Raw genomic sequence first — 25,000 nt, 5'->3', positions numbered from 1 at the left:
AACATGTCCTCTCCCTTTTTTCTTTGTTTCCTTTTGAAATGCGAATAAACATTATTTGAAAAAAAACCCCTCTGAACTAGAACGTTTGTAGGTTTTCATACATTGCTGAATTTGAAACGGGGGCGAGAAAAACTCCACATGTATTTTTGGAACAGCCCATTGTGCGAGCATGTAATTTATGAATGCTGCAGGATGGTCTGACTCAGAAACATTCATTCGGAAGCACCATCACACATGCAGGCATTTACTCTGACCAAGGACATTATGTCCTGACTGACTGACTCACAACTCCACCACAGCCGGGTTTTATTTGTTGTCTCAGTGCTTGCCCAGCATGGCAGGCCATTTCACACTTGTCACCAGCATGGCATTGATGTGCTACCCAGTGAATGTGTCGTATTTACATACAGTGCAGTGGTGAATGTGTCAAGTATTAACATTCAGCAAGGTAACAAAACATAGACATTTCGGGATGAAAATAGCTTTACAAGTTTGTCAAAACTCCTGTCAAAGTAAGACATTGTCCCCCTTCTAAAACAGCAGGTCCTTTATTAATCCTACATGTAATTTTAACGTAAACGAAAGGAATACATACCACAGGGATTGAGAAATATAGCACAGGGACGGAATCTATGTTTGTTTTTGGTTGAAGATTCATTTGTCATTTGTATAAACGGCATTATATGAACCCTTCTTCAGTTTGCTGGCGAAGGGAAACAAGAATAGGCTGGAGAAGATCCAGGCCTAGGATCGTATGCTGATCTTATAAAATCAGCAGTTGAGGAGACAAGTTACTTTTCTGGCCCGCCTACGGTCGCCATGTTATGGACTGAGTGCGATTCACACATTCCAAGAACTCCGGGAAGTCCCGAACATGCCGCGGATATTCGGAACTGAAGTTCGGTCGCTCGGAAATGGCGACGACCGTTCTGAGAAAAGGCGACGACCGTTCTGAGAAAAGGCGACGACCGTTCTGAGAAAAGGCGACGACCGTTCGGAAAGGCGACGACCGTTTACGAGACGGAAATTTGCGGTGGCGCCCCCGCGTCGGAAACTGTGTCCGGAGAACTTGTCTGAGGGGAAACCGGCAGCTTGTAGTAAAGTCTTGAGGTGGGAAACGAGGGTGGAATGTGTGAGAGACACAAGACCGCCTCCGCACAAGAGCGCGTGGCGACAGACTGAAGCCACGCGGCGATAGGGGCCAGCCAGAGACCCGGCTGCTAATTACCCACTGTGATCCCCGGGGGTTCCACAGACCCACTATTAATGTGCTGAGGTGAAATTTATGGAGGGTATATACATGTAAAGGAGGCCATTACTGGTGCTTATCTCAGATTTCAGAGTACCTTTATTAACCACACATTATAAATGGCAAACTGTGTCCGCCCCGCAATGCCTGACGTTTTCAAAATCATATCCAGTTGCTTCAGTAACTGCTTTTTGGCGTATCGTATTACCTTGATGTCTAACCTTCATCGACGTAAGGAGGCGTTACTTCAGGTGAACCACTGGGATACTGTTTTGCGTCAGGTACAGTTCTAACATGCTTCCGGAGACCTCGTACCGCCATTAAATATTCAGAGCTTTTCAGTAAATGTTTTGTTAGTCTCATTGATTATGGAAATGAGACTGTAATTACCATAATGTAATCCAACTTACGGTTTTCTTAAATGAAATTACTTTTTATATGTGTGTGGAACACTTATCCTTCGGCAAGGTTTCATTCAGCTCGACATGTCGACAGTGTCAGCATGTATGTTCACATTTACCATGTGCTAAAATCATTCTTTACTCTGCAACAGTGACATTGAGCTGAAGTGGAACAGGCTAGAATAGCCCGGACTTCGTATCCCTAGGTAATAATGAACAGAAACTGTGAATATCGTAGCTTGGGGTTGTTGTTTAAACTGACTTCTAACTTTTACTTTAATTAGACTAAGAATCAGTAAGACCGATCCTGCTATCTACTTTAATTAGCCTTGTTGGCAAGTTATGTACCGGTTACATGTATGTACAGTACATTATGGATCGGTGCAAAAGCCAGGAAAGAGGCCAAGAATATGATTTTTGAAGCTCTTTATTTTCTGCAATTTTAAATCAAATCAGAATCAGGAGAAAGCTTGTTGGCGGACACGCCTGTCAGCCTTTGGCTGTTTGCTGCGTGCATGACGTTTTGACTGTGACGTCACACAGCCTTGCAGGAGAAGGACGCCACGCCCTCCTCGGTGCAGTACATGCCGTCCGGACAGGAGGCGCTGCTGCACTGGTAGGGGAACTCCCGGGTAATGGGTGTAGGATCTGGAAGGGAATGCAACAGTATCAAGACTCTTAACCACGATATTTACTTGTGAACTAAGGAGATTAAGAGTAAGTACTAATATGCCAATTAGAAATTCATGTTGACATAGAATTTTATCTTGGGTGGACGCTGTTGTAACAATATGTGTGCAGCCAACACAAAACGTCGTTCTACCAGCCTGCCGAAAGATGACTAACCCGCTAGAAATTAAATGGCAAAATTTACCGTAAAAGCAGATTAACAAACTCAAAATAATGTATATGATACTGCATCTTTTTGTCTGCAGTGTAAGGATATATCATCCATGCAACAGAATCTTAAAGATATATTTTGTCACTATCGATGATGTTTAACTTGTTTAATACCCTCCTTTGCTAACAGAAGTATTTTAGTCAGCAATAAAACAGTCACGTTGTAGTAACAACCTTAGTTTAACCAGCTCTTTGCCCCCCTCCCGAGAACAAATCGATACAAAAATAGCCCGATCCCCTATCTTACAAGTCTATTAAACAAATATGGCACATAGTAAATCTCCCATGACCAGCCCTACCAAGATCAGTTATCACGTACCATACTATAAAATTAATAATTTTTACACTGATGATGTTGATATTGTAAATATTGTTAAGTTCATTTTACTCGCTTAATATTTAGTTTTCTATACGTTAAATGTGAAATACTCACTTGTCTAGTTGTGTATTTGTTAACTGTGCAATATTTGTATCTCTGTTTTTAAACTAGCATATAATTCAGCACTACTTATTAGTTGCGCTGCAACATGCTAGCGATTGTACTCTTCTATCTTCGATCAATCAATAAACAATTATTATTATTACTCACGGAGGCACAAAAAGTAGAAATTGAAGTCCTGACAGGTCCAGCCAAGCGGGCATTGTGCTTGGGAACACCAGTCCATGTCTAAATAAAGGAAAGAAAAGACGTAAAAAGTTTGGACGAAGGTAGCTATAGTGAAGATCGGACCATTGGAAAAAACGACAATCGACTGGTAGAATGTCCAAAGAATATTGTCAACAACACACGAACCAAACTCGCAGTGGTCCCCGAGGAACCCGGTTGGACAGCGGCAGCTGTAGGAGTTGACGCCGTCCTGACAGGTTCCGCCATTTTGGCACGGATTGGAGAGGCACTCGTCGATGTCTGTTCAAAATGGAGAGTAACTTCAATATGTTATAAAGCCTATGCTGCTTTCCAGACGCAATTCATAAAAATGCAATTCATCATATACAATAATATCTAAAGGAGAGCACACAATATGGAATATCAGGATTTTCACAAATTCTTAAAATATTGAAACATATGAAAGTCTTTTTACTTTTAAATAGCAAAGTTCTTCAATTAAAATCAGCAAGGTGAAACAACTGTTATTAAGTGTACGTACTGATTTCGCAAACTTTGCCCTCGAACCCATCAGGACACCGGCAGAAGGCGGCAGACCCGTTGAAGCAGGAGGTGCAGTTTCCGCCGTTCTGACACACGTTTTGCTCGCATGGTTTCAGTGCTAGAGCAAAAAAAATACACCATCATACAGCATCTAACACTGTTGACATAAAATGGTCGTATTTCAGCTATGCCTGAGGGTTAGGATCAGGCACGTCTCCGCATATCCAAGATCAAGAACGTAGATTTTCCCTTGGCACGGTTTTGGATACGTATGGACCATCCAGGACCGTACATAAGAAGTGTTTTGGATAAAGAATAGTTCTGAAAACAAGAGAGGACCAATCAGCTCCTGGAGCGCGTGAGAGATTGCGTAACACGTGTTAACGTTACGTACATACCGTCCTGACAGACGTAGTTGTGCTGCTCCGTGCACGGGGCTACGTTAGCCAGATAGTTGTCGGAGCTGTCCATGAGGACACACAGGTCGCATGGGTTGGTAAGAGCACTCGTAGACCACTGCAGGGGACCTGGTGTTAGAAACATAAATATCATCAACTTCATCCCAACTCCCTAGCATTCTCATAGCTGTTCTACAATTAAGCTCAAATCCAGCAATGTTGCGCTATTGAATGTAACATCTGTTTGAATACACTCAAAACACCATAGAGTTTTATTTAGTTTAGCACTAACTAGACTTTTATACCTGATATAGCTGACCCGTCGCTGTACATGAACGCCAGTGGGGCGGCCTTCATCGCCAACCAGTTGGAAGCTCCTGTAGTTCCCGCGATCTGGTCAGCGAGGAAAAGCTGCTGCTGTTCGTCTTTTAGATCCACCATGCGGCCGCCATTGGTACTGCAGGCCAGTGTTGCTTCCTGATGGGTAAGAGCGGAAGACGAGAACTGGTAGCATTCTCCGGCAAAGGTCACTGAGATTTGGAAGACGAAGAAAGAAAACAATAGATAATGCAGAGTAAATCAAGCAACTAGATTAATTCTCTAAAAACCAAGTGTTTCTGAGAACATTCATTATCAATTACTAGTGACAAGCTCCAGAGAAAGTATCCAGTTGATTCTCTATTTTATTCTATCTTTAATATATGGTATTGTGTAATTACCGATTCTGTGTAACCAGCAAAATTAACATGCAATGAATATGTACCTTTGAGGTACATACAAAAATCAGTACCTGTTTCACAGTGCTTTCCTGCCTTGTCCTTAGGACAGACACAGCTGTAGCCGTTCACGTGATCCAGGCAGGTCCCTCCCAGCCAGCAAGGATTGCTCGCACACTCGTCGATTTCTGCATGAATAAGTTATTGTTATGTATCACCATCATCATCTATCATCCTCCGAAGAGGTGTTGCATACAAAGTTTGATCTCCAGAAGTGTCTGTCATTCATCGCAGAGATAAGTTCCAGTCCCTCCAAGAGTGTTATAAGTTTTTTAAGTGTTATGTTTGGACGTCCAACTCTTCTCTTCGTATCAGGGTTACAAAGTAGAAGCCTACTGGCTGGTTCTTCACTACGTACTACATGGCCGGCCTTCGACATTTAACTACTGTAGTGACATTTGGTAAGTAACGAACCGTATAACTGTTCATTAGTAGTATGTTTCCACCATTGTTATGTATAATGGACAAGTAAAGCAAACTCTTAAGATATTTCAACAGATTATCAACCCAGTGACCACACATCTGCTGGTAATCTTTGATTTTATGATTTATCTAGACTATCTATATACTCCATTATCAGCTACAGATGCACACAACTATAATTCTAAGGTTGTATCTTAAAAAGCAGATATAGAATATATTCAACAATAAATTACGAAGTGGACATGCATTTTTTATTTAATTCTTACCTTGATTACAGTTGTTCCCTGTCCAGCCGTTCTCACAGCTACAGGTGTAACTCGCCAAGCCGTCAGTACAGGTTCCGTGTACACATGGGGAGGACAGGCAGTCTGGGCCAATGTCTGGGAACATACGTTAAATAGCAAAGTTATCATTAAAATCAACAGAAAACAAATTCATGTCAATAAGACGTGAGTAAAGATGGCTAGGGCAGTATTGTCAGAGCACACTGCTCTTGTAAGTGCTAGACATGAAACATATGGACACATACAAGAACAGAAGAACATTTAGCCCTCAGATGGACTCCCCAAGGGAAGCGTAAGCGTAAGAGAGGCCGGTCCTGTGGATAAGGACTGTGGAATGAAATAAAAGCAGCACAGCCAAAAAGACCTGGTACGAGATTGGATGGCTATGGCTCGAGCGCCATAGTTTTTGGCAACAATTTATTGATAGTAGACACAAACGAAAAAACACAAACGCTCTTTCCTAACTACATGTATAGAGCAAGGTAGTGATACAGTACTTGGAAGGATGCATAAATATGAACAGTTAAGCAATCAATCTCCTCTAAGAGTCAATTCCTACATTGGTGATGTCAATGTTCTTACCCTCAACTCCGAGTAACTCCATCCTCAGTCTGGGAGCACCGAAGTAAGTTTGCGGGTTAATGATGATAATCCGGGCGTGGATGTAGGAGGTGAAGTTTTGTTGGACGATAGTTTCGCTGTCGCTGTTACCGGTGAAGATCTGAGAAAAACAAGAAATATATGGTCAAGCAATTTACTATATTCAAATACAGCTAACTTAACTTAGCATGAAAATTCATCTGTGTTGGTACAAATCATTATGAAATAAAGACTAAGCTTTAACTTCCAACACTTAGATTACAGAACATCAGAGGAATTTGCCCAGGTGTTGCCCGGGATACTGCCCAGGAAAATTTCACAAACATTGCAATTCACAGTAGGAAGGCAAAGCTGAATATCCCAGTGCGATCACTTGTGGAAGAGTTTAAGGTGGCCAAAGTGAGAACCTCCATGACCTTAAGTAACTCCAAAGACCCAGTGATTAGAAACTTTCAGCCTGATTTAAGGTCTGGAAGAAAGTGGAGAGTAAGTGCTGCGGTAGAAGAAGCTGAGGCGAGGCTTAGGCACAAGGAAGTAGTTGGTGCGACCCAGACTGGCCGTCAAGGACTTGGGCTGATTCGTCACAAGTGGTGGTCATCGGCAACGGAGAAGGAGCGAAGAGAGATGGTTGTGCAGGAAGTAAGAGAACAGGATGAAGAGAAGAGGGTTGCTGTAGCAGCCGGACAGGCTAAGCAGGGAATGTGGACAACCTGGGAGAGTGTTGAGCAAAGGAACATTTCATTTAATGTCCTGTGGCAGATGGAACCTCTCCGCATCTCGTTCCTGTGGCGCTCCACGTACGATCTTCTACCGACACCAGCGAATCTGAGTAAATGGTATGAGGAGCGGTCAGACTGTTGTGCAGCATGTGGGCAGAAGGGCACCTTGCAACATATCCTCAGCGCATGTCCATCCGCACTCTCTAGTGGGAAATATACGTGGAGGCACAACAATGTACTGAGAGTGATAGTGGACGCTATCAAGGGGAGAGTTGAATGTGTCAACGCCGAGGAGGTACCCGCCGGTAATCAGTACTTCACCCCATTTCTGAAGGAAGGTTCCCAGCCGAGGAAAGACACCAGCTCCAAGCGTAAACCTAGCATCCTTTCAGCTGCAAACGACTGGAAAGTAAAGGCCGACCTGGATGGGGAAGGCGGTTTCCCACAGGAAATTGCTCTTACGCTATTGCGCCCTGATATAGTAATCTGGTCGGAGAGTTCTAGAGAGGTGGTGTTTGGAGAACTTTCAGTGCCATGGGAGGGCAATATAGAGGAGGCTTATGAACGGAAGTTAACAAGATATGCGGAACTGGAGGCAGTGTGCAGGGACAAAGGCTGGGGGTCATCATGCTACCCTTTCGAATTAGGATGCAGAGGGTTTGTTGCCGCATCTCTTCACAAATGGCTAAACAAGATGGGCCTCAGCAGAAAAGAAATCAAATCAACAACAAGAGCAGCAGCAGAAGCAGCGGAGGCAGGATCTGCATGGATCTGGAACAAGTACCTACTTGAGGAAAGGCGGAAGCGAAGCGACCGTTAGCATTCACCTATGACAGTCACCAGCCGTCAGGTGTTTCGAACTCTGACTCCGCTTCGAACTTCGAACGCTGCACCAGTAATGGAACAATGTTTTAAAAGTCAATCGTCAGGACTGATGGCGACAGCTCACCAGTGGGTGGTGGTGCTTTTTGCACTGCTGGCCCCCCACCCCGAGGGAATATTGAACTAAGGGCCGAAATTCCCCATGACGGGTGGCGTTCAACTGACGAACCCACTGGTATATACCACTACCATCATACAAGGTGTGTTTTTTAAACTTAACTTGGGGTAAGTCCCAATTCTGTAATCTAAGCGTTGGAAGTTAAAGCTTAGTTTTTATTTCATAACAGTTTCTTAATAAGCTTTCTTAATTTATTTTGCTCTAAATCAACAACCTCCTCTATCCAGGCCTGCTCGATACTGCCCAGTGAGGCAGTAACCATTACGAATGGACTCATCCTGGTTCCCTACTGACTCCGTGACATCTTGCTACTGGAGGTGAGCTGCAGTTAAATTTGTTTATCTGTTCGTTTATTTGTTTATTAAAATTTTCCAGCACATGCGTGGACGGGGAGGGAGAACAGGTGGGTCACCTTTAACAGCTCCATCCCCTAATTACATCAATAAAAACAGTATAAAACAGCATTGGATTTAAACACATTATGAAAGCAATACATAAATATACATACAAAAGTATGGACATGTAATAAATCAAATATCATTCTACGTAAATGTCAGCGCGGTCTTAACGCTATGCATGTTCCACACCTGCAAGCCGCAGACCATGTACATATGTTGTCTGTGTCAAAGTTGTCCTGGAACTTGCCGATTACTGACTGGACAAGACACCGTTTGAATTGCAAAATGTCAGCCTGACTTGTCGCTGCAACCCCCAAGGCCCTAATTGGCGTTTCTAGTTTATTCTTTTAATATTCTATAAATTGTCTTCATGTGCACATGTGCATGGTGTGTTATAACTATAGCAACTATAGATTTGTGTTTACCTAATGGGTTGGCAATGATTGCCAACAGCAATACAAATCAAAAGAGTGATTTGAGTTATTCTTAATTTGTTAGAGATTCTGTTTCCCCTCCTGTAAAAGCCGTTGGTGGTATTTACAGCCCTTTATGGGTGTCGTATGCTGGAAGGGAGAATCCGAGAAAGACTAGAACATCAATCCACTGCCATTTAACCACTCACCTTGGCGCTCACAAGATCTTCCGAGTAGCCAATCAGCTGCGGTGAGCTGTCCGTCTGGTATGAGATCCTGAACGTCTCGACGTAGCCATCTCCCTGTCCCTGGGTCTGGATGCCGAACACGTAATACATTTTCTCTAGGTTCACGGCCAGGAACCGCACTGTATCTTGTCCAGACGGCTGCCAGGCTCCATCGCCGTTCAAGCGGCCCCTGTACGCCTCGGACCCGTTTAGTTGCGATGTAGCTGTCATCAGACCATCTGGAATGATGCTGCTATTCTGTACGCCAATGGGTTGGTACACGCCAGAAGACCTCCCAACCGCTGTGATAAGAAAGAAAATACGATTTTTCAAATGTTGCTGTTAAATTCACTGGCATTAATCCCACCCACCACCATCCCCTAAAGCCAAAAATGGTGCACTACGTATATACAATATGCGTATAAACCGGTGCAATAGCTTAAAGTGGGTAGAATGCTCGTCTTGCATTTGGTAGGTCGTGAGTTCGATCCCCGGCGGAGTCATACCAAAGACTTTAAACATGGTACATACTGCTTGTTCTGCTTAGCAATCAGCATTTGGGAAGGAGTATTTGGCAATTGAGGATTAAACACACACCACTACCGGTGGACTAGCCCCCTGCTGTAGTGGCCTGTGTGTATGGGAGTTGGGAGTTAAACACACACCACTACCAGTGGACTAGCCCCCTGCTGTAGTGGCCTGTGTGTATGGGAGTTGGGAGTTAAACACACACCACTACCAGTGGACTAGCCCCCTGCTGTAGTGATTGCACGACTGTGTGGCCCAATGGCAACTATATACTAACCTCGAGAAGACGCCGAGGAGGCCATGGCAGCCAAGATCAAGAACAAGAACGTCCACATCCTTGCCGTCTCGTGACTTCAGTCTTAAGACAGTGTGATGCGAGTGGGGCTAGCTGGTACGTTGTGCGATAATACACGCCGCAGTTTGCCGCGTATCACAGTATGAAGTCACAAAACAAATACCACATCCTTGGCAACATCGGTGCGCATGCCGCAAGGTTTCCAAACTTGCCCATTAAAACATATTTTGATTCACTAACACCGGCGTGAGGCAGACCAGGTGATGGGTGTAACTTGTTAGACTTCGTTCCTTAGGGATTATAGTACATGTAGTAAGATCCACAATGAAGTAGACAATAGGGACTTAAAAGGGGGTTCCAGCTTAGCCTACCCTCCATAAGATCTGAACAGTGCTATGCCATACCTGTCAAAACTCTTAAACAGTGCTTTGTCTACCGTGTAATTCTTGGCTTGGCTTCGTTGTAATTACCCGACTACCAATTGTATATATTCTTGTTATTTACTTTGGTTATGTTGGTAAATATTATTGATATTTTGTACAATTGTGTGTTCCTTAAAACTACGTAATTCAGCCTTTTTTTTACATTGTTTTGTTTTAGTTTTATGTCAATTTGAAAAAAAAATCATAATGATATTCGCCAAACATTTGACACAGGAAAGTGAACCGTGGTAAAGGTAGTATTTAACATTCGCGCGGGTAAATATTCAATATTGAGACCAAACTTCCCTTGCAAAGAAAGTATCCACCCTAACCCCGCCTGGTTAATTATAGTCAGGTAGTTGAAGAGATTTATTTGTCACGTATAGATACAGTTACTAAGTATTGTACTGTCCCCTGTGTTGGTGGCGGCATTAATATAAGGCCATGTTGATTTGATTATATGGATGACATCCGCGCGCGCATGAATTTTCGGCCATTTCCAAAAAAAAAAAAGTTTTCAACCATACTGTAAATCGTGCAAAACAGTTGCTAAATGAGCAAAAATATACCATAAGTTGCAAGGAAAATATTTAGAAACGATACCAATGTCGTAGAATGACAAAATCAAAGGAAAAAAGACAAAAATGTAAAGAAATGAATTCGAAGAGTAGATTATCCGCCATAACATATTCTGTGCCATTTGTTCAACCTTCATGACCACGTAGATTTCATAGTGAAAGCAACTTTTTGTTTTGCAAAACTTTTTTTTATTCGCACGCGCGCATCAGTTTTGGGGTTCCCAGAAGATGTCATCCATATAATCAAATCAACATGGCCTAAGTTGAAAAAAAAAATTGAGTGTGCCGTCATCACGTCTTGTGATTAGATGTTGGAATATAAAAAAACGAAGACCCCAAGCAAGCGCTTCTGGCGCATGCCCGGTGTGATGTGAAGGAAAAACTGAGCCTCAGCGTTTGCGCTGCGAGCACACGTAAGATGTACGTACGTCATCATCGCCAAGAAGGCATAAGCAAAACGACGGTAAGGGTTATCGTATTGATATAAGGCTCATGTACCAGGTGGGGTCGAGTGGTGTATCGGCAGAGTGCGCGACTTGGAACGTAGAGGTTCCGGGTTCGAGTCCTCACATGCCACCGATCTTGTGCCCTTGGGAAAGGCACTTTACACGATTTTCCTTGAAAGTTGAAAAAACTTGAGTGTACCGTCACCACGTCTGGTTATTATTACATGTTGGAATAAAAAAAAAAGATATACCAGAGAGAAATGAGAATACGAGTGAATGTGGATTTCTGTAGCTTTTATTCCGCCCAACGTGCTATCCATGCCCTCCTCTCCCATGTAGCACGTTTTTTTGCAGGTCTGACGTGCAGCAGGGAATCTACCCGGCTCTGCAGGAGAAAGATGCCGGCCCCTCCTCCCTGCAGTACATGCCGTCCGGACAGGAGGCGCTGCTGCAAGTGTAGGGTTCCGCCAGCCTGGACCCAGCTGAAAAGAGAATGTTGCAAATGTTTTCTAAGTCCTCTGTATACCGGCTTAGATAAACAAATGAAAGATTATCCAAAAGACTTGTGTCTAGTGATTCATGTATTTGTGGTTTTTAAAGGGTAGATTCCATGTCTACGATAAACAGCTTGCTGGCACAAAAAAAGGACCTGGTTTAATTTCTGTCAAAAGAGGTATTAAATGCTCAAAGGGTTAGTTCCTTACCGAGGCAGATGAAGTGGTTGCCTTCGTCCTGACACTGCCAGTTGAACGGACAGACGACCTGGGCACACAGGTCCAGGTCTGAAAACAATATAGGCAGGAATGCAACTGTCAGTACAGTGGCCTCACGTCCATAATAACTACATAAAGTAGCATGATAAGATATTTTACATCGTCATCAAGTGTACACAAGGCTATACAAAATATAAGAGCGCGACTACATCGATTGTCGTGCGATTGTCGTACGAACAAAATCTAAGGACATCTTTGGAGATAGTCGTGCCTGTGGCTGTGTCCTGCAAAACTCATCTGTCTTGTAAGGGATGAAGGTAGTCTTTCGGCTTTTGGCGATTGGTTCTGATTAAGAATTCTGCAGCCTTAGAATCGTAGAACGAGCGTGGCCGCGCCCTAACAACCGCTTATTAGTAACCAAGGCGTGAATTCATCTTTAAAAACTTAACGCACCGTGCTGGCAGTTTTCTCCTCCGTACCCGACCTGGCAGTGGCAGCTGTAGGAGTTCACACCGTGCAGACAGGTTCCGCCGTTTTGACAAGGATTGGAGGCGCACTCGTCAATATCTGTAGAACAGAAAACACGTCAGACATCTACTACTATTATACAGAGTGCAATCACGATTCTTCCCATCTGTTCTAATACCTTCACATGGTCTATCCTAACAAATTACTGCTCCGCTCGGTTTATTGTAACTAAAGCACATTAAATAGTGATTAGTCCCTGCATCTTGCAACGTTAGCCTCCGCGCGAAATCTTCTCTCAGTGGCTAAAACTCCCTCGGCAGCAAATCGTCCCTCGCGGCCGCATATTACTCGCGTCGCTCAGAGAAAAAATAACGCCGACGCCCAACATAAACAAGACTGCGAAGGAGGCTATTGCAACGTTATGTAACCCAACACCACAGGGAGTCTGCTACAGCAATAGTAACAGACGAATGACCCAAGTACAAAGCGTTTGGAGAAGAAACTTAGCAAAAAGAATGTTTTCAGTCTGCGAAGCTTGACATGATAAAGGGCCACATTACCGATATTGCAGAGGTCCCCTTCATATCCGGCCTGGCAGGAACAGACGCTGTAGGAGTCGTTAAAGCAGGTCGAACAGACGCCGTTGTTGTAGCAGATGTTCCGCTGACAGGGCTTCGGGTCTACAGAGGAACAACGTGTGAGTGTTAATAGCGTCAAAAGTACGAATACCATGCAAATACTACAGTTTTCCTGAATGGCACTTATAATTATTTTTTGGAATCGACGCCATCATTAAGAGACGTATCAATGTTATTAATGAAAAATAGTTCGAAGAGATATTGGCAGTTGATATGATATTCCTCAAACAGCGAAGATTTGAAAAGGTAGAACTGACATATTTTCGACGTCCAAATTTTCCACGTCCACTGTACGCCTTGTTCTCCCGAGAACACGATACTAGGTCGAGACTTTAGTTCTTGAGGCTACACAAGTCTCAAACTAACCTCAACCTCCTCAAGAAAAGACATTGAAAAGAAAAGATTATTGGAATATTAAAAAATCTTTACTCACCAGACTTGCACACGTACTGATGTCGTTCTGCGCACGGCGCGGTTGTGGCCAGATATCCGCTCGTGCCGTCCAGGTAAGTACACAGGTCACAGGAGGTAGGAGGCCCACTACCCAACCACTGTAGCTGGTCTAAAAGAGATGACATTGATATTTATGGGCTCTTTATACAGTAGTTCAGAGACATTCGTAACTGCTACAGCTACACAACCATACAAAAAGAGCGATTGGAGTAATCTACGTAGAAGCATATAAATATCAAATAAACATGGGCATATCATTTGTATAACTAGTTCTAAGCAAGACAGATCAACAGAAAAACTTGTGCGAGGAGAGCGCCATTTGTGTCCGATGGCACAGCGATCGTCTGACGAATGTGACCGGCCTATCGGCAGGAAAGGATGACGTTTAGAAAGCGAATGTTGAAGGCATCAAACCGGATACACTGGTCCCGTCAGCATAGGTCATCACTCCAGGGGTCATCTTAAGTCCGATCCAAGGGGACACGTCACTTCCGGTAGGGATGGTATCAGCGATGAGCCGCTGCAGCTCGGCCTCCTTCACATCCACCAGGTGCCCTCCCCTGGTCTGGCACTCCTGGCTCGCTTCGGGATAGGACACGGCATCGGAGGAGAACAGCAGGCAGCCGCCAGCGTATTGAACTAGGGAAAAATGATTTGTAATTCATATTTATCATCACCATCTTCATCATGGGTAGCATGGAGGAACCTGACCCAGAGGCTGACAACTGACAGACCAGAAGGTCTACAGGCGTCCGGGTGAGCAGGTGAGCAGTGAGCATCTTCATCATCATTGTTATAGTTGGTATTTCCGCGACAATCTCAGCTCTGGAATTCACCAATATTTGTTTTGCTGACTTTGGCACTGCTGTCATTATTGTTTACCAATTCAAACGTGGTTGTCAGAAATACAAACAAAAAAGATATCATTACTACTGCAACATGTTCAAATTGTTTTACCCGTTTCACACTTGTCTCCCACGTGACCTTTAGGACAGACACAGCTGTAGCCGTTCACGTGATCCACACAGGTTCCGCCTCCTAAACACGGACTGCTCGCACACTCGTCAATATCTGTGGTAAAGAGGCACTAGTGGATTTAAGGAATGAGAATGTTATACAATCGCAATGACGTGGCGAATCTTACTTCAAAGACATAACGTTTTATATGGCCGTTAATCATTATCTTGTATTTATATGGTTAAGAGTGAGAAAGCTAGAAGGCCTTTTATAATCTATATAAATTAATTCTTTATTTGCAAACCTACCAGTTTCACAGAGAGTTCCAGTATACCCAGGCACACACTGACAGGTGAAGCTGTTCAACCCGTCCTGACATACTGCTCCATTCTGACAGGGGGCGCTGCCGCACTCGTCTATTTCTGTAAGGGTATGGGGACGATGGGGAAAAAGTCATATTAAAATTGTATTACATAAATTAAGGAGAAAAGCTTCAAATGTCGAGTCTCCCCTGTGGAGACACCCACCTGTTTCACACAGAGTTCCAGTATACCCAGGCACACACTGACAGGTGATGCTGTTAAACTCATCATGGCATACTGCTCCATTCTGACAGGTGACGCCGATGCAGTCATCGATATCTGCAAGAGTGTCAAGACGCTTGGAAAACGATCGAGTCATCAAAATATAATTACAACAGAAGAAAAGGCAAAGGCTTCAATTACTAACTGCAACTGATTTTTAACAAAGGACTTTATATCACGTTGAAGCTCTTTGGTTTAGCTTAGATAGATAAACAGTGACCATTGATAAAAATGCATGACGGAAGCCTACCTGTTTCACAGAGAGTTCCAGCATACCCGGGCGCACACTGACAGGTGAACCCGTTAATCTGGTCCTGGCATGTCGCCTGGTTCTGACAGGGGGCGCTGCTGCACTCATCCCAATCTGTAAGAGTTTGAAAATGGTGAAGTGGTTAATGCCAAATAGAAAAGGCGACAGCATCAATTATGAATATCAAACCTGGGCAGATAATAATGTTGTTAAACGATGCATATCAATAAATACGTCCACATCACCTTATGTAGAAACTTACACGCTTCAGAGAGAGTTTTCTGACAGTATAACCAGGGTGAAGGATCAGTAAACATTGATAATTCACAATTTCTGTTTCAAATAAGACGAGGGTCATCCTGTTTTGATTGTTTTTGTTTTGAGCCGTATATTTGTCCAGAATTGTACGCTAACCACGTGTCACTTTACGAACCATCTTGGTCCTACTTCCTTTAAAAAAAACAGACGAGATAAATAGCAGTAAATGACTTCGATCGTAGTAATACATTATGTATATAGAAATCTATTGTTGTAAATTACTACTCATTAGCTAAGGGTTAATATACTCTGATAGTCAGTAAGTTTTTTTGGCGTGAAACGACATGAATGATGGGTTCTTACCCGCACACAGGGCGTACATGTTGTTGTAGTCCGCTCCATGCAGGTTGAAGGTGTGAGTCTCGTAGTCCACTCCCCAGGCGCTGCCATCACTCCAGTAGTCAGGGCAGTACACAAAGGTATCATCAAGGGGCTGGCAGTAACTGCCGTACCCGTCCGTAGTTCCACACAGGTTTGCCGAGAGGACTCTGAGGGTAATACATTCGACACCGGCGTGGTCGTACGTGATGCAGTCTGAGGTCCAGCGGAAGGCACACCTAGCACTACCTGAGGTGTAGCACGGATATCTCATTCCCATCGACTCGCAAGTGACCTTGACGTTGTCATTAAACATGGGTCCAGAAGCCTGAACTTTGTAAAAATTCCAGCTGCCGACCGTGGTCAAGTATTCTTGGCCTTCAAGGAGGGAAAAATCACACGTTAGTTTTAGGAACACCTGAATTATTCAGTTTACGTCTGTTGAATTGACCAAATAATCAAAACATGGAAAATGTGCTGAATACTGATTACTAGACTGGGTACAGAGTTTATTCGGGAAACGTAGGTGCTAGAATTCATTATAAATCATATGTGAGTGGTCCGTATAACCTAACATAGCCATTTGCCTAACTACTACTTAGATGGGAAGCCGATTTGCCTAACTAAGATAGGCCGTTTGCCTAAATAAGATAGGAAGCCCATTTGCCTAACTACATGTAGGTAGGGAGGCCTTTTGCCTAACTACATTTGCCTAACTAAATAAGTCGGCCTTTTGCCTAACTTTCAAGCCCACCATTAGACGAACGCAGCCCACATATATAGCAAAAGGCCGACTTATTCAGTTAGGCAAAAGGCCTCCCCACCTACATGTACTTACATGTTAGGCAAATGGGGCTTCCTATTTTATTTAGGCAAACGTGTAGTTAGGCAAATGTAGTTAGGCAAATGAGCTTCCTAGTATACTTAATAGCATACGTATGCTAGGAAGCTCATTTGCCTAACTACATATAGATAGGGAGGCGTTCGCCTAAGGGATAGCCAAGTGATTGAAATGGGGTGTATACGATTAATGTACTACCTAAAACACATAGTTTTTTCACGTATATCTATGCCATTTCTGAACATCACTCCCCCCTACCCGGACAAATGCATACATGTAGAAAAATTACAGGCCAAAATTGGTCAATCGCACGTCAAGCATTTTCACTACTCAAAACTGATATGGTGAATTAACGTATGGCACTATAATACATAAATGCACAATACAAGAATAGAATTAGACATTCTGTCGTCGCTTTGTGGTAAAATGAACATTTAAACCCACCTACTGACCAGTCCGGCCAGACGACCACAGCCGCGATGAAGACCAGAAACTTCCACATATTCACCATATGCTGAGTTGAGTCCTGACTCCGTGATGTGTGTGAGGCTTGTTCTGTGTGCGGTAATTTATACTGTGTCCCAAAATAGGCCATGGGAACCACACACCTGGCCGGTAGGGACGGGCGATATTAATATTTGTGAAAACAACGGATTTAGGTCAATTAAAGCTATTTTGGGGCATTGCAGAAGACTAGATTCTACTGTCCTGTCTACAGCGTGGAGAACAAAACGCGTAGTTCCCCTCCGTGTACGTTCCCCTAAATTTAAAAAAAAATGCCTCCGTTTTTTTAACAAGCCCCAGACCCTTGCGTGTATCCTGATTCTTAGCACACGTACGTCTTTACTCTGTAATTAAAACAAAGTACATAATTCTCTCCGGCTATATAGAGAATGTTCGTCAGAACAGTGAGATAAAGCAGCGGCAATTGGGAGGGTTACTCTCATTACCGTAAGACGTAAATATATTGTATGTATCGAAAATAGGAAAAAAAGTGCAATAAGAGATGGTCACTATGTATGAGTTTTATGACACAATACCATTTTCTATAACAATCTAATAATAATTAACATTATAATTAACATTTTCGCACCAGTTTCAATGTTGGTTAACACGATGTATCATTGTATCATATCAATGAAGTACTTGAAGCCCCCACCCTAACGAAAATTAGGTCCATTTAAAAACAAAACTTAGAATTTTGTGTTAAGACTTTAATTGTTTGATATATAATAAAATGATCTGACACATATCCCTGACCCTCGACCCTGCCCACAGTACGTTGACACATTCAAACATGTGAGTCCAGAATCTACAAGCAGCTGCACAGTTTATAGCTTATTAACCATTGTCTAATGATATCTTGTAGCGCTCTGCATAGGGCAAAGACACGAAATAGAAATGTCCACCGCTAGAAAATAGTCAGAAAAATGGCCTGCCTGTTACATCTAAAGAGTGTGTATTACGTATGCATATGGGCCAGGGGCTAGAATTAAAGAATGAATAGAATAAATAACATCTGTTTTAAAGTAAGACTGTTCTTTTATAAAACAAACAGTCCTTCATCCTGACTAGTCTTTTATGTTTGTGTTTGCTTATCAGAGTGATATCTTTCCGTGAGCTGTGTTGCCAGGTACTGAACTGGTTGCTGTGTTCACTGTTACGTCAATGGCAATGTTTGATTATCATATTTCAGTTTGGTGTCATAAACAATCAGTTGACACGCGATTGAGATAGCCATAAAGTCAAAATGTCGAGAAAAGATGACAAATGATGCGTTGGCAAGTGCACAACTTTTATTCATTCAGCCCAACGTGCTTTACGTCTTTTCGAATCTACTTCGCCACGTTGTTCTGCAGATCAGCCGAGTCGGGAATCTACCCGGCTCTGCACGAGAAAGATGCCACGCCCTCCTCCCTGCAGTACATGCCGTCCGGACAGGAGGCGCTGCTGCACGAGTAGGGTTCCGCCAGCCTGGTCCCAGCTAAAAGAAGAGAATTCTGTTAACATTCTGTGTATACAGGGTTGACTAAACAAATAAAAGTAAACCCAAGAGGATTCTGCTTAATATGTATCCAAGAGACTTCAGTTGTACTTAGTTTTTAAAGAGGACGTTCCATTTCAACTATAGACAAGAGCCTACTGACACAAAAATAACCAGGTTTCATTCATGTCGAAAGAAGTACATGTAATAATTTACATTGTATCTAGTTGGACTGTTCTCGACCGTGCTAAAGGTTCCATATGACAGTGAGTTAGCTCCTTACCGAGACAGATGAAGTGGTTGCCTTGGTCCTGACACTGCCAGTTGAACGGACAGGCAAACTGGGCACACAGGTCCAGATCTGAAAACAATATGAGCAGGATTGCAACTGTCAGTGCCCTCACTGGCAGAATAACGGCACATTGTTATTCTAGGCTAGCGTAGACATTTTCTGTAAAGTACGAGATATTTTACATAGTCATCAACTACACGGAATTCTATACAAAATATAAGAGCGCGACCACATTTGTTGGGTATCTTTTGGGATATGGGTATCTTTTGGGATAGTCGTGCCTGTGTTTTGTAAATTTTAGCTGTCCTGCGACAGAAAAATGTGGTACATGGTCTTAGAGCTCTTTTGGCGATTGATTTTGACATAGTCTGATTCAGAATTCAACAGCATCAAAATCGTACAAGTGACAGTGCCCGAAAGACCGTTTGACAATGGCATAACATTTCTCTTCTGAACACCAAACGTACCGTTCTGGCAGTTTTCTCCTCCGTATCCGACAAAATTCGCCGTATGCTTGTTGTACGATAACAAAATGAGGACAATTTTTGGACGGTCATGCAAGATTCAGCTGATTGTTGACAGTTTTGATGCTTAAGCGATTGTTTTCGTCTCAGACAGTGCATCGTACGACGCTGGCGTGAAATATAGAGATTCTTTTTTGACACAACAAAAAAGTACAGAGACTTTTGTATGGTCTTCTACACTTAACTAAAGATCTAAAAAAAGCTAAATACATATGTGGATAACGTCAACTTACGTACAGAGTACATGTATATGATTATGAAAAACTTAAACTTTTCTCCAACTCAAAATTTGACTCACCAGAAATTTTCGACCGAATCACTCAGTCTTCCTCAGCTATCTGACCCAAATGCTGTGGACACGTGATTTTTCCCACGTGTGACGTCAGCAAAGGGTCAAATGTTGCCTGAAGTCGATATCGCCCCCCCGTCCCGGTTGAGCGATGGTTGATACATGTATATGATGTAACAATGAAGGTTAACTATTCTATATAAAACCCATACATACCGTTCTGGCAGTTCTCGCCTCCGTACCCGACATCACAGTGGCAGCTGTAGGAGTTCACACCGTGCAGACAGGTTCCGCCGTTTTGACAAGGATTGGAGGAGCACTCGTCAATATCTGTAGAACAGAAAACACATCAAACACCTACATCTACAGGGTGCGTTATCGTATTCTTCCATTTGTTTACCTTCCCATGGTCTAGCTGGACAAACTACTGCTCCACGGTTTATTCATGCTCAAGCACATTGTTTGGTGATCAGTCCCTCCATCTTGCAACATAATATTAAAATGTAACCCAACACCACAGGGTGTCTGCTACAGCTATTGTCGTGGCAGAGGCCTGTTACATGTATTATTTGATCCTATGTTACTTCAATATGGATAGGAAGAAACTTGACAAAAATGTTTTCCTTCTGCAAAGTTGATAAGGCCACACCAATTCAATTTGTTTCTTCTCGGATCGCCCTGTCCATGCAAAGAAAACTTCATGGTTTTCTTTTTTCTTTTTGCCCCGTCGCTCCTGATTTTTTTCTGAAAGGTTCCGAGAAACAACAACTTAAATTGGTGTGGCCTAAAGGCCAACATTACTGATGTTGCAGAGGTCCCCCTCATATCCGTCAGGACAGTCACAGACGCTGTAGGAGTCGTTAAAGCAGGTCGAACAGACGCCGTTGTTATAGCAGATGTCCTGTTGGCAGGGTTTGGGTTCTGTAGAAGAATAAGATATGACTGTAATCAGCGGCACAAGTTAAAATACTACAAGAAGCCTCGTGTTATTGTCATTGAACCTATTTTTAAATGATTTCTACCAGATTCTGGCCTGGGTGCCATCGTATGTTGTATATTGTAACGGGCTCCTTGCATTCGCTACCCCGACAGAAACCACGATAGCTCCCAGCCTTAGCAAATCAGTGAAAATAGCTCACTTTCTCCCACAGTTTCCCTTAGTCGTATGTGTTAATAGATTTTGAATCCACGTCATCAGCATTTAAAACCCATCTTGTATGGGAGAAACGTCGATTAAATTTTATTTCTAAGAGATATAGAAAATAACACAAAATTATCGGAGTGCACGTGGTACGAATCTATTACTTACCAGACTGACACACGTACCGATGTCGTTCCGCACAGGAGGCAGTTTTGGCCAAATATCCGCTCGTGCCGTCCAGGTAAGTACACAGGTCACAGGAGATGGCAGGCTCACTGGCTAACCACTGGAGCTGGTCTGGAAGAGATGGAATTGCAACAACAATCTTAATACAGCAATATTTGTTGACACGACAAAAGTAAAGCGAAGCCCGTAAGGTATTCTACGACTAGACATACAAACAAACAAACAAACAAACAAACAAACAAACAGGAAGATACAATTAAATAAAGATAAACAAACCTGCGAACAAGGATAAATCAGCATGTTGATTTGACGTACCATTTAACCCTATCTAGACCGGGCAACACCAAAAATCATTATCGTATTCCACTGATACAGAATTGTTGCCGATAATATTTTAGGAAAAGACACCAAGTTTGGTGGTTCTAGCGCAAGCCGTGCCGACGCTACTAGTATCCGACATCAAATTTGGCGCGGGCTCTTTAAGCCCCCCCCCCCCCGGTCTAGATAGAGTTAAACACTGGAAATGTTAAAAGGTATGAAACCTGAGACACTGGACCCGTCTGTGTAGGTCATCACTCCGGGCGACAGCTTGAGTCCGATCCACGGGGACACGTCACTTCTGGTAGGGATGGAGTCAGCGATGAGCCGCTGCAGCTCGGCCTCCTTCACATCCACCAGGTGCCCTCCCCTGGTCTGGCACTCCTGGCTCGCTTCGGGATAGGACAAGGCATCGGAGGAGAACAGCAGGCAGCCGCCAGCGTACGGGACTGGAAAAAAGCAGTGCAAATACTCTTTCCAAAATCACTTCTTATACTATCATGAAAGTTCATCGTTGGTAGTTACATGTTTAAAGTTAAAACTTTTGTTCCAACACAAAAAATTCTCTCACCTAGAGCTTTCGAACAGTCATTCTGGTCTTCCTCAGTAGGATGTCGAACCGTGACGGGGGCTGACATCGTCTACCAGATATCTTTGACCCAGTGTTGACGTCACACTTCAAAGAAGCCACGTGACAAGCTTCGCTGGGTCAGTCTACTGATGAAGACCAGAGTGACTGGTCGAAAGCTCTAGGTGAGAGAATTTTTTGTGTTGGAACAAAAGTTTTAACTTTAAACGTGGTTTGAAACTGCTGCCCTGACTGTCCACATTATCCAACTAGCAGAAAAAAGAGCCACACCTGTTTCACACTTATCTCCGATGAAGCCTTCAAGACAGACACAGCTGTAGCCGTTCACGTGATCCACACAAGTTCCGCCGGACAGGCACGGATTGGTCGCACACTCGTCGATATCTGTGGCGAGAAGCTGGGTTAATGAATAGCAAAGCTCTTTGATCACAACCATCTATTTTTTCCCGAGCCGACGTTTCGATGACCGACTGTCATCTTCATCAGGGAAATTCTGACTGGTTTACTGTGCACTGATGATGCTAGATACCCAAGTAACATCTAGCGTCAGTGCACAGTAAACCAGTCAGAATTGCCCTGATGAAGATGGCAGACGGTCATCGAAAATGGTTGTGATCAAAGAACTTGTTATTCATTCGTTTACCAACCTGATGAAATTATTTACGGACGCATGGTTAATGTTTCGTCATCTACAAAATCATAGTGTACAGTTTCCATTTTTTTTTTACAAAAGAAGTAAAATAACTTCATTAGTTTATAGCCGGGCGGGGTCGGTGAGAAGCCTCGGTTACCCATCGAAATGTATCTAATGTTTAATTGCAGCAGTGTATGGTTAACATCACGAACCCTGATCACAGTTGTTCCCTGTCCAGCCATTCTCACAGCTACAGGTGTAACTCATATAGCCGTCAGTACAGGTTCCGTGTGCACATGGGGAGGACGCACAGTCGTCGATGTCTGGAAACAGACGTTAAACAGCAAAGTTATCATTAAAATCAACAGGAACCAATTCTGGCCAATAAGACGGGAGTACAGATGCCTAGGGCAGTATTGTAATTCCTGATTTTTTCATGGTACTTTTATATTCACTGTTTTCACTGTCACTTCTGTAGCGTGAACTTATCATTACAGTTAACAAATAATTCCTTGACTTCTTTTTCCTGCACCTGTCGCCACCGTGAATATATAGTTCTGTGAACATGTCCACTTTTCTCAGACAATGAAATTTTGATACTGTGAACATAAAGTGAGCATTACAGTTGTCAGGCAACACTGCTGGTATTACTGCTAGACATAAAGCATGTGCTCAGTCACAAGAACAGGCATTCGTATGTCGCCGTCAGATGGACTCCACAAGGAACGCGTAAGAAAGGCCGCCCCCCAGGGACACAGAGAAGGACTGTGAAAGTGGAAACGTTCACAGTCACAAGAACAGGCATTCGTATGTCGCCCTCAGATGGACTCTCCAAGGGGCCGAATGGGCCACCCTGTATAAAGATGCCATCCTGTATAAAGATGACGGGGAAAAAAAAAGAAAAAAAAGGGAAGCGTAAGACAGGCCGGCTCTAGGGACACGGAAAAGGACTGTGGAAATGAAAGCAGCAAAAACAAAAAGACCTGGCACAAGAGTTGATGGCTAACCCATGACTGGAGTGGGTTGGACAGTGGTTTTTTTCTAAACAGGGGAATAAGGGAGCTTCTCCCTCATGTAACCAGCCAGCTCCCTCAAATCAATTTTCAGATTGAACCTTAGTGGCACCATTTAGTCTTTCTCAAAATGATCTTTTTCCAGTGAAGATGTAAAAACAATACAACAATGCATTCTAGCATTACAAACTGTGTTACTCTCATTTAAAAAAACTCTCGGTCACTTAACACCTTCACCATACTTGCGATCTGCTCTCTCATGCTAAATTTTTCTAGAAAAACCCCTGGGTTGAAGGAAGCTTTGTGCTCCAAATTACTAAGTAATATGCACACTGGTTTATCAATTACTTACCTGAAAGAGTCGTTGTAATGAGAGGCGTTGTAAGTAGCGGAGTCGTTTCCGGGGAGGGTGTTGTAGGGAGTTCTGGAAGATGGCAGTTACATTCTATGTTAATTCAGTTTTTTTTTTAATCTATGTCAGCTCTCACTCAGCATTAGCAGCAGGACTGCCTTAGTAGACAGAACGCTGTCAAAGTTTTGCGCTGAGGAAAGAATTAACTTCACGTTTGAATCTTTGACTTTGTCTGTCCCTGATCTTTCTGGTGCCTCTCTGTGGTATATACGGTGGAAGAGAGTCAATGCACCAACGTTCCTGCGGTGGTCCAAAGGTTGGATACGCGCCTTGGACAGACCAGCTGAGGAAAGTTTCATGATTTTCAGTTATTCAAGAAACAGTCAAACTTTCCAAAGCGACCACTACCATTTTGTTTCTTAATTTAAAAAAAAACGGTTGCCCATGCTACTAGTGAAACGTTTCGAGCTCCATAATTTTCGGCAGCAATGATATTATAGATAGACCATGGGCCAGGCGAGTTTACTGGGATATAGTACAGTATATGGGACTATAACACTATATCCCAGTAAACGAGCCCAAGCCCATTTTCTATCTGACTTAGAACATGGCCATTTCCCCGAAGTTATGTTTCAAACTTGTACAATATCAAAAATTTTTCTTGTTCAATTTCATGATCAGTTTTTCTTGTTCAATATTAGTTTCAATGCAGCATTTGTCTTTTGGATAGTACCACACTTTTTTGCACTATGGGGCCCGGATACAGACACAGAAAATGTAGGGCTCTCATTGTCCGAGGGGTAGTGGCCATGTTCTAAATTGTTGTTAGAAGACGATCGCAAAAGCACAAACCTATCTTTCCTAGAAGATAAAAAAGGTTGTAGTAGCACCTGATACAGTACTGGGGAGGATGAAAAAATGTAAATGTTAT

The 25,000-nt window shown here is 43.1% G+C and overlaps 2 protein-coding genes and 1 long non-coding RNA gene across 3 annotated transcripts in view; all 3 read right to left on the bottom strand.

Annotated features, from left to right (window-relative positions):
• Window positions 1-2,081: 2,081 nt before the first annotated feature.
• Window positions 2,082-17,297, bottom strand: LOC109481619 (fibropellin-1-like). Its single transcript, XM_019784198.1, has 19 exons — window positions 17,192-17,297; window positions 15,892-16,284; window positions 15,271-15,384; window positions 14,964-15,077; window positions 14,745-14,858; window positions 14,437-14,550; window positions 13,894-14,118; window positions 13,460-13,588; window positions 12,949-13,068; window positions 12,374-12,487; window positions 6,164-6,169; window positions 5,564-5,665; window positions 4,889-5,002; window positions 4,404-4,628; window positions 4,099-4,227; window positions 3,699-3,818; window positions 3,344-3,457; window positions 3,140-3,217; window positions 2,082-2,298 (listed from the first exon to the last, which is right to left on the bottom strand). Exons 1-19 carry the CDS (start codon window positions 17,256-17,258, stop codon window positions 2,186-2,188), a joined length of 2,505 nt encoding a protein of 834 aa, XP_019639757.1. The 5' UTR covers window positions 17,259-17,297; the 3' UTR covers window positions 2,082-2,185.
• On the bottom strand, window positions 11,559-11,992 carry LOC109481730. The gene is made up of 2 exons (XR_002140926.1): window positions 11,912-11,992; window positions 11,559-11,689 (listed from the first exon to the last, which is right to left on the bottom strand). It is a non-coding gene; the product is annotated as an uncharacterized LOC109481730 (long non-coding RNA).
• Window positions 17,298-18,587: 1,290 nt separating the features above from the next.
• The window catches only part of LOC109481722 (fibropellin-1-like), a 12,818-nt gene continuing 6,405 nt past the window's right edge, over window positions 18,588-25,000 (bottom strand). The window contains exons 6-9 of the mRNA XM_019784315.1: window positions 21,706-21,930; window positions 20,053-20,166; window positions 19,015-19,092; window positions 18,588-18,731 (exon numbers count right to left, since the gene is read on the bottom strand). Of these exons, the coding sequence (XP_019639874.1) occupies window positions 18,625-18,731; window positions 19,015-19,092; window positions 20,053-20,166; window positions 21,706-21,930 (524 nt within the window). The 3' untranslated portion in view covers window positions 18,588-18,624. The remainder of the gene's footprint in view (window positions 18,732-19,014; window positions 19,093-20,052; window positions 20,167-21,705; window positions 21,931-25,000) is intronic.

This window comes from Branchiostoma belcheri, unplaced genomic scaffold (genome assembly GCF_001625305.1).
Source record: "Branchiostoma belcheri isolate BF01 breed outbred unplaced genomic scaffold, Haploidv18h27 scaffold57, whole genome shotgun sequence".
Lineage (NCBI taxonomy): Eukaryota > Metazoa > Chordata > Leptocardii > Amphioxiformes > Branchiostomatidae > Branchiostoma > Branchiostoma belcheri.
This window is presented reverse-complemented; position numbering and strand designations above follow the sequence as displayed.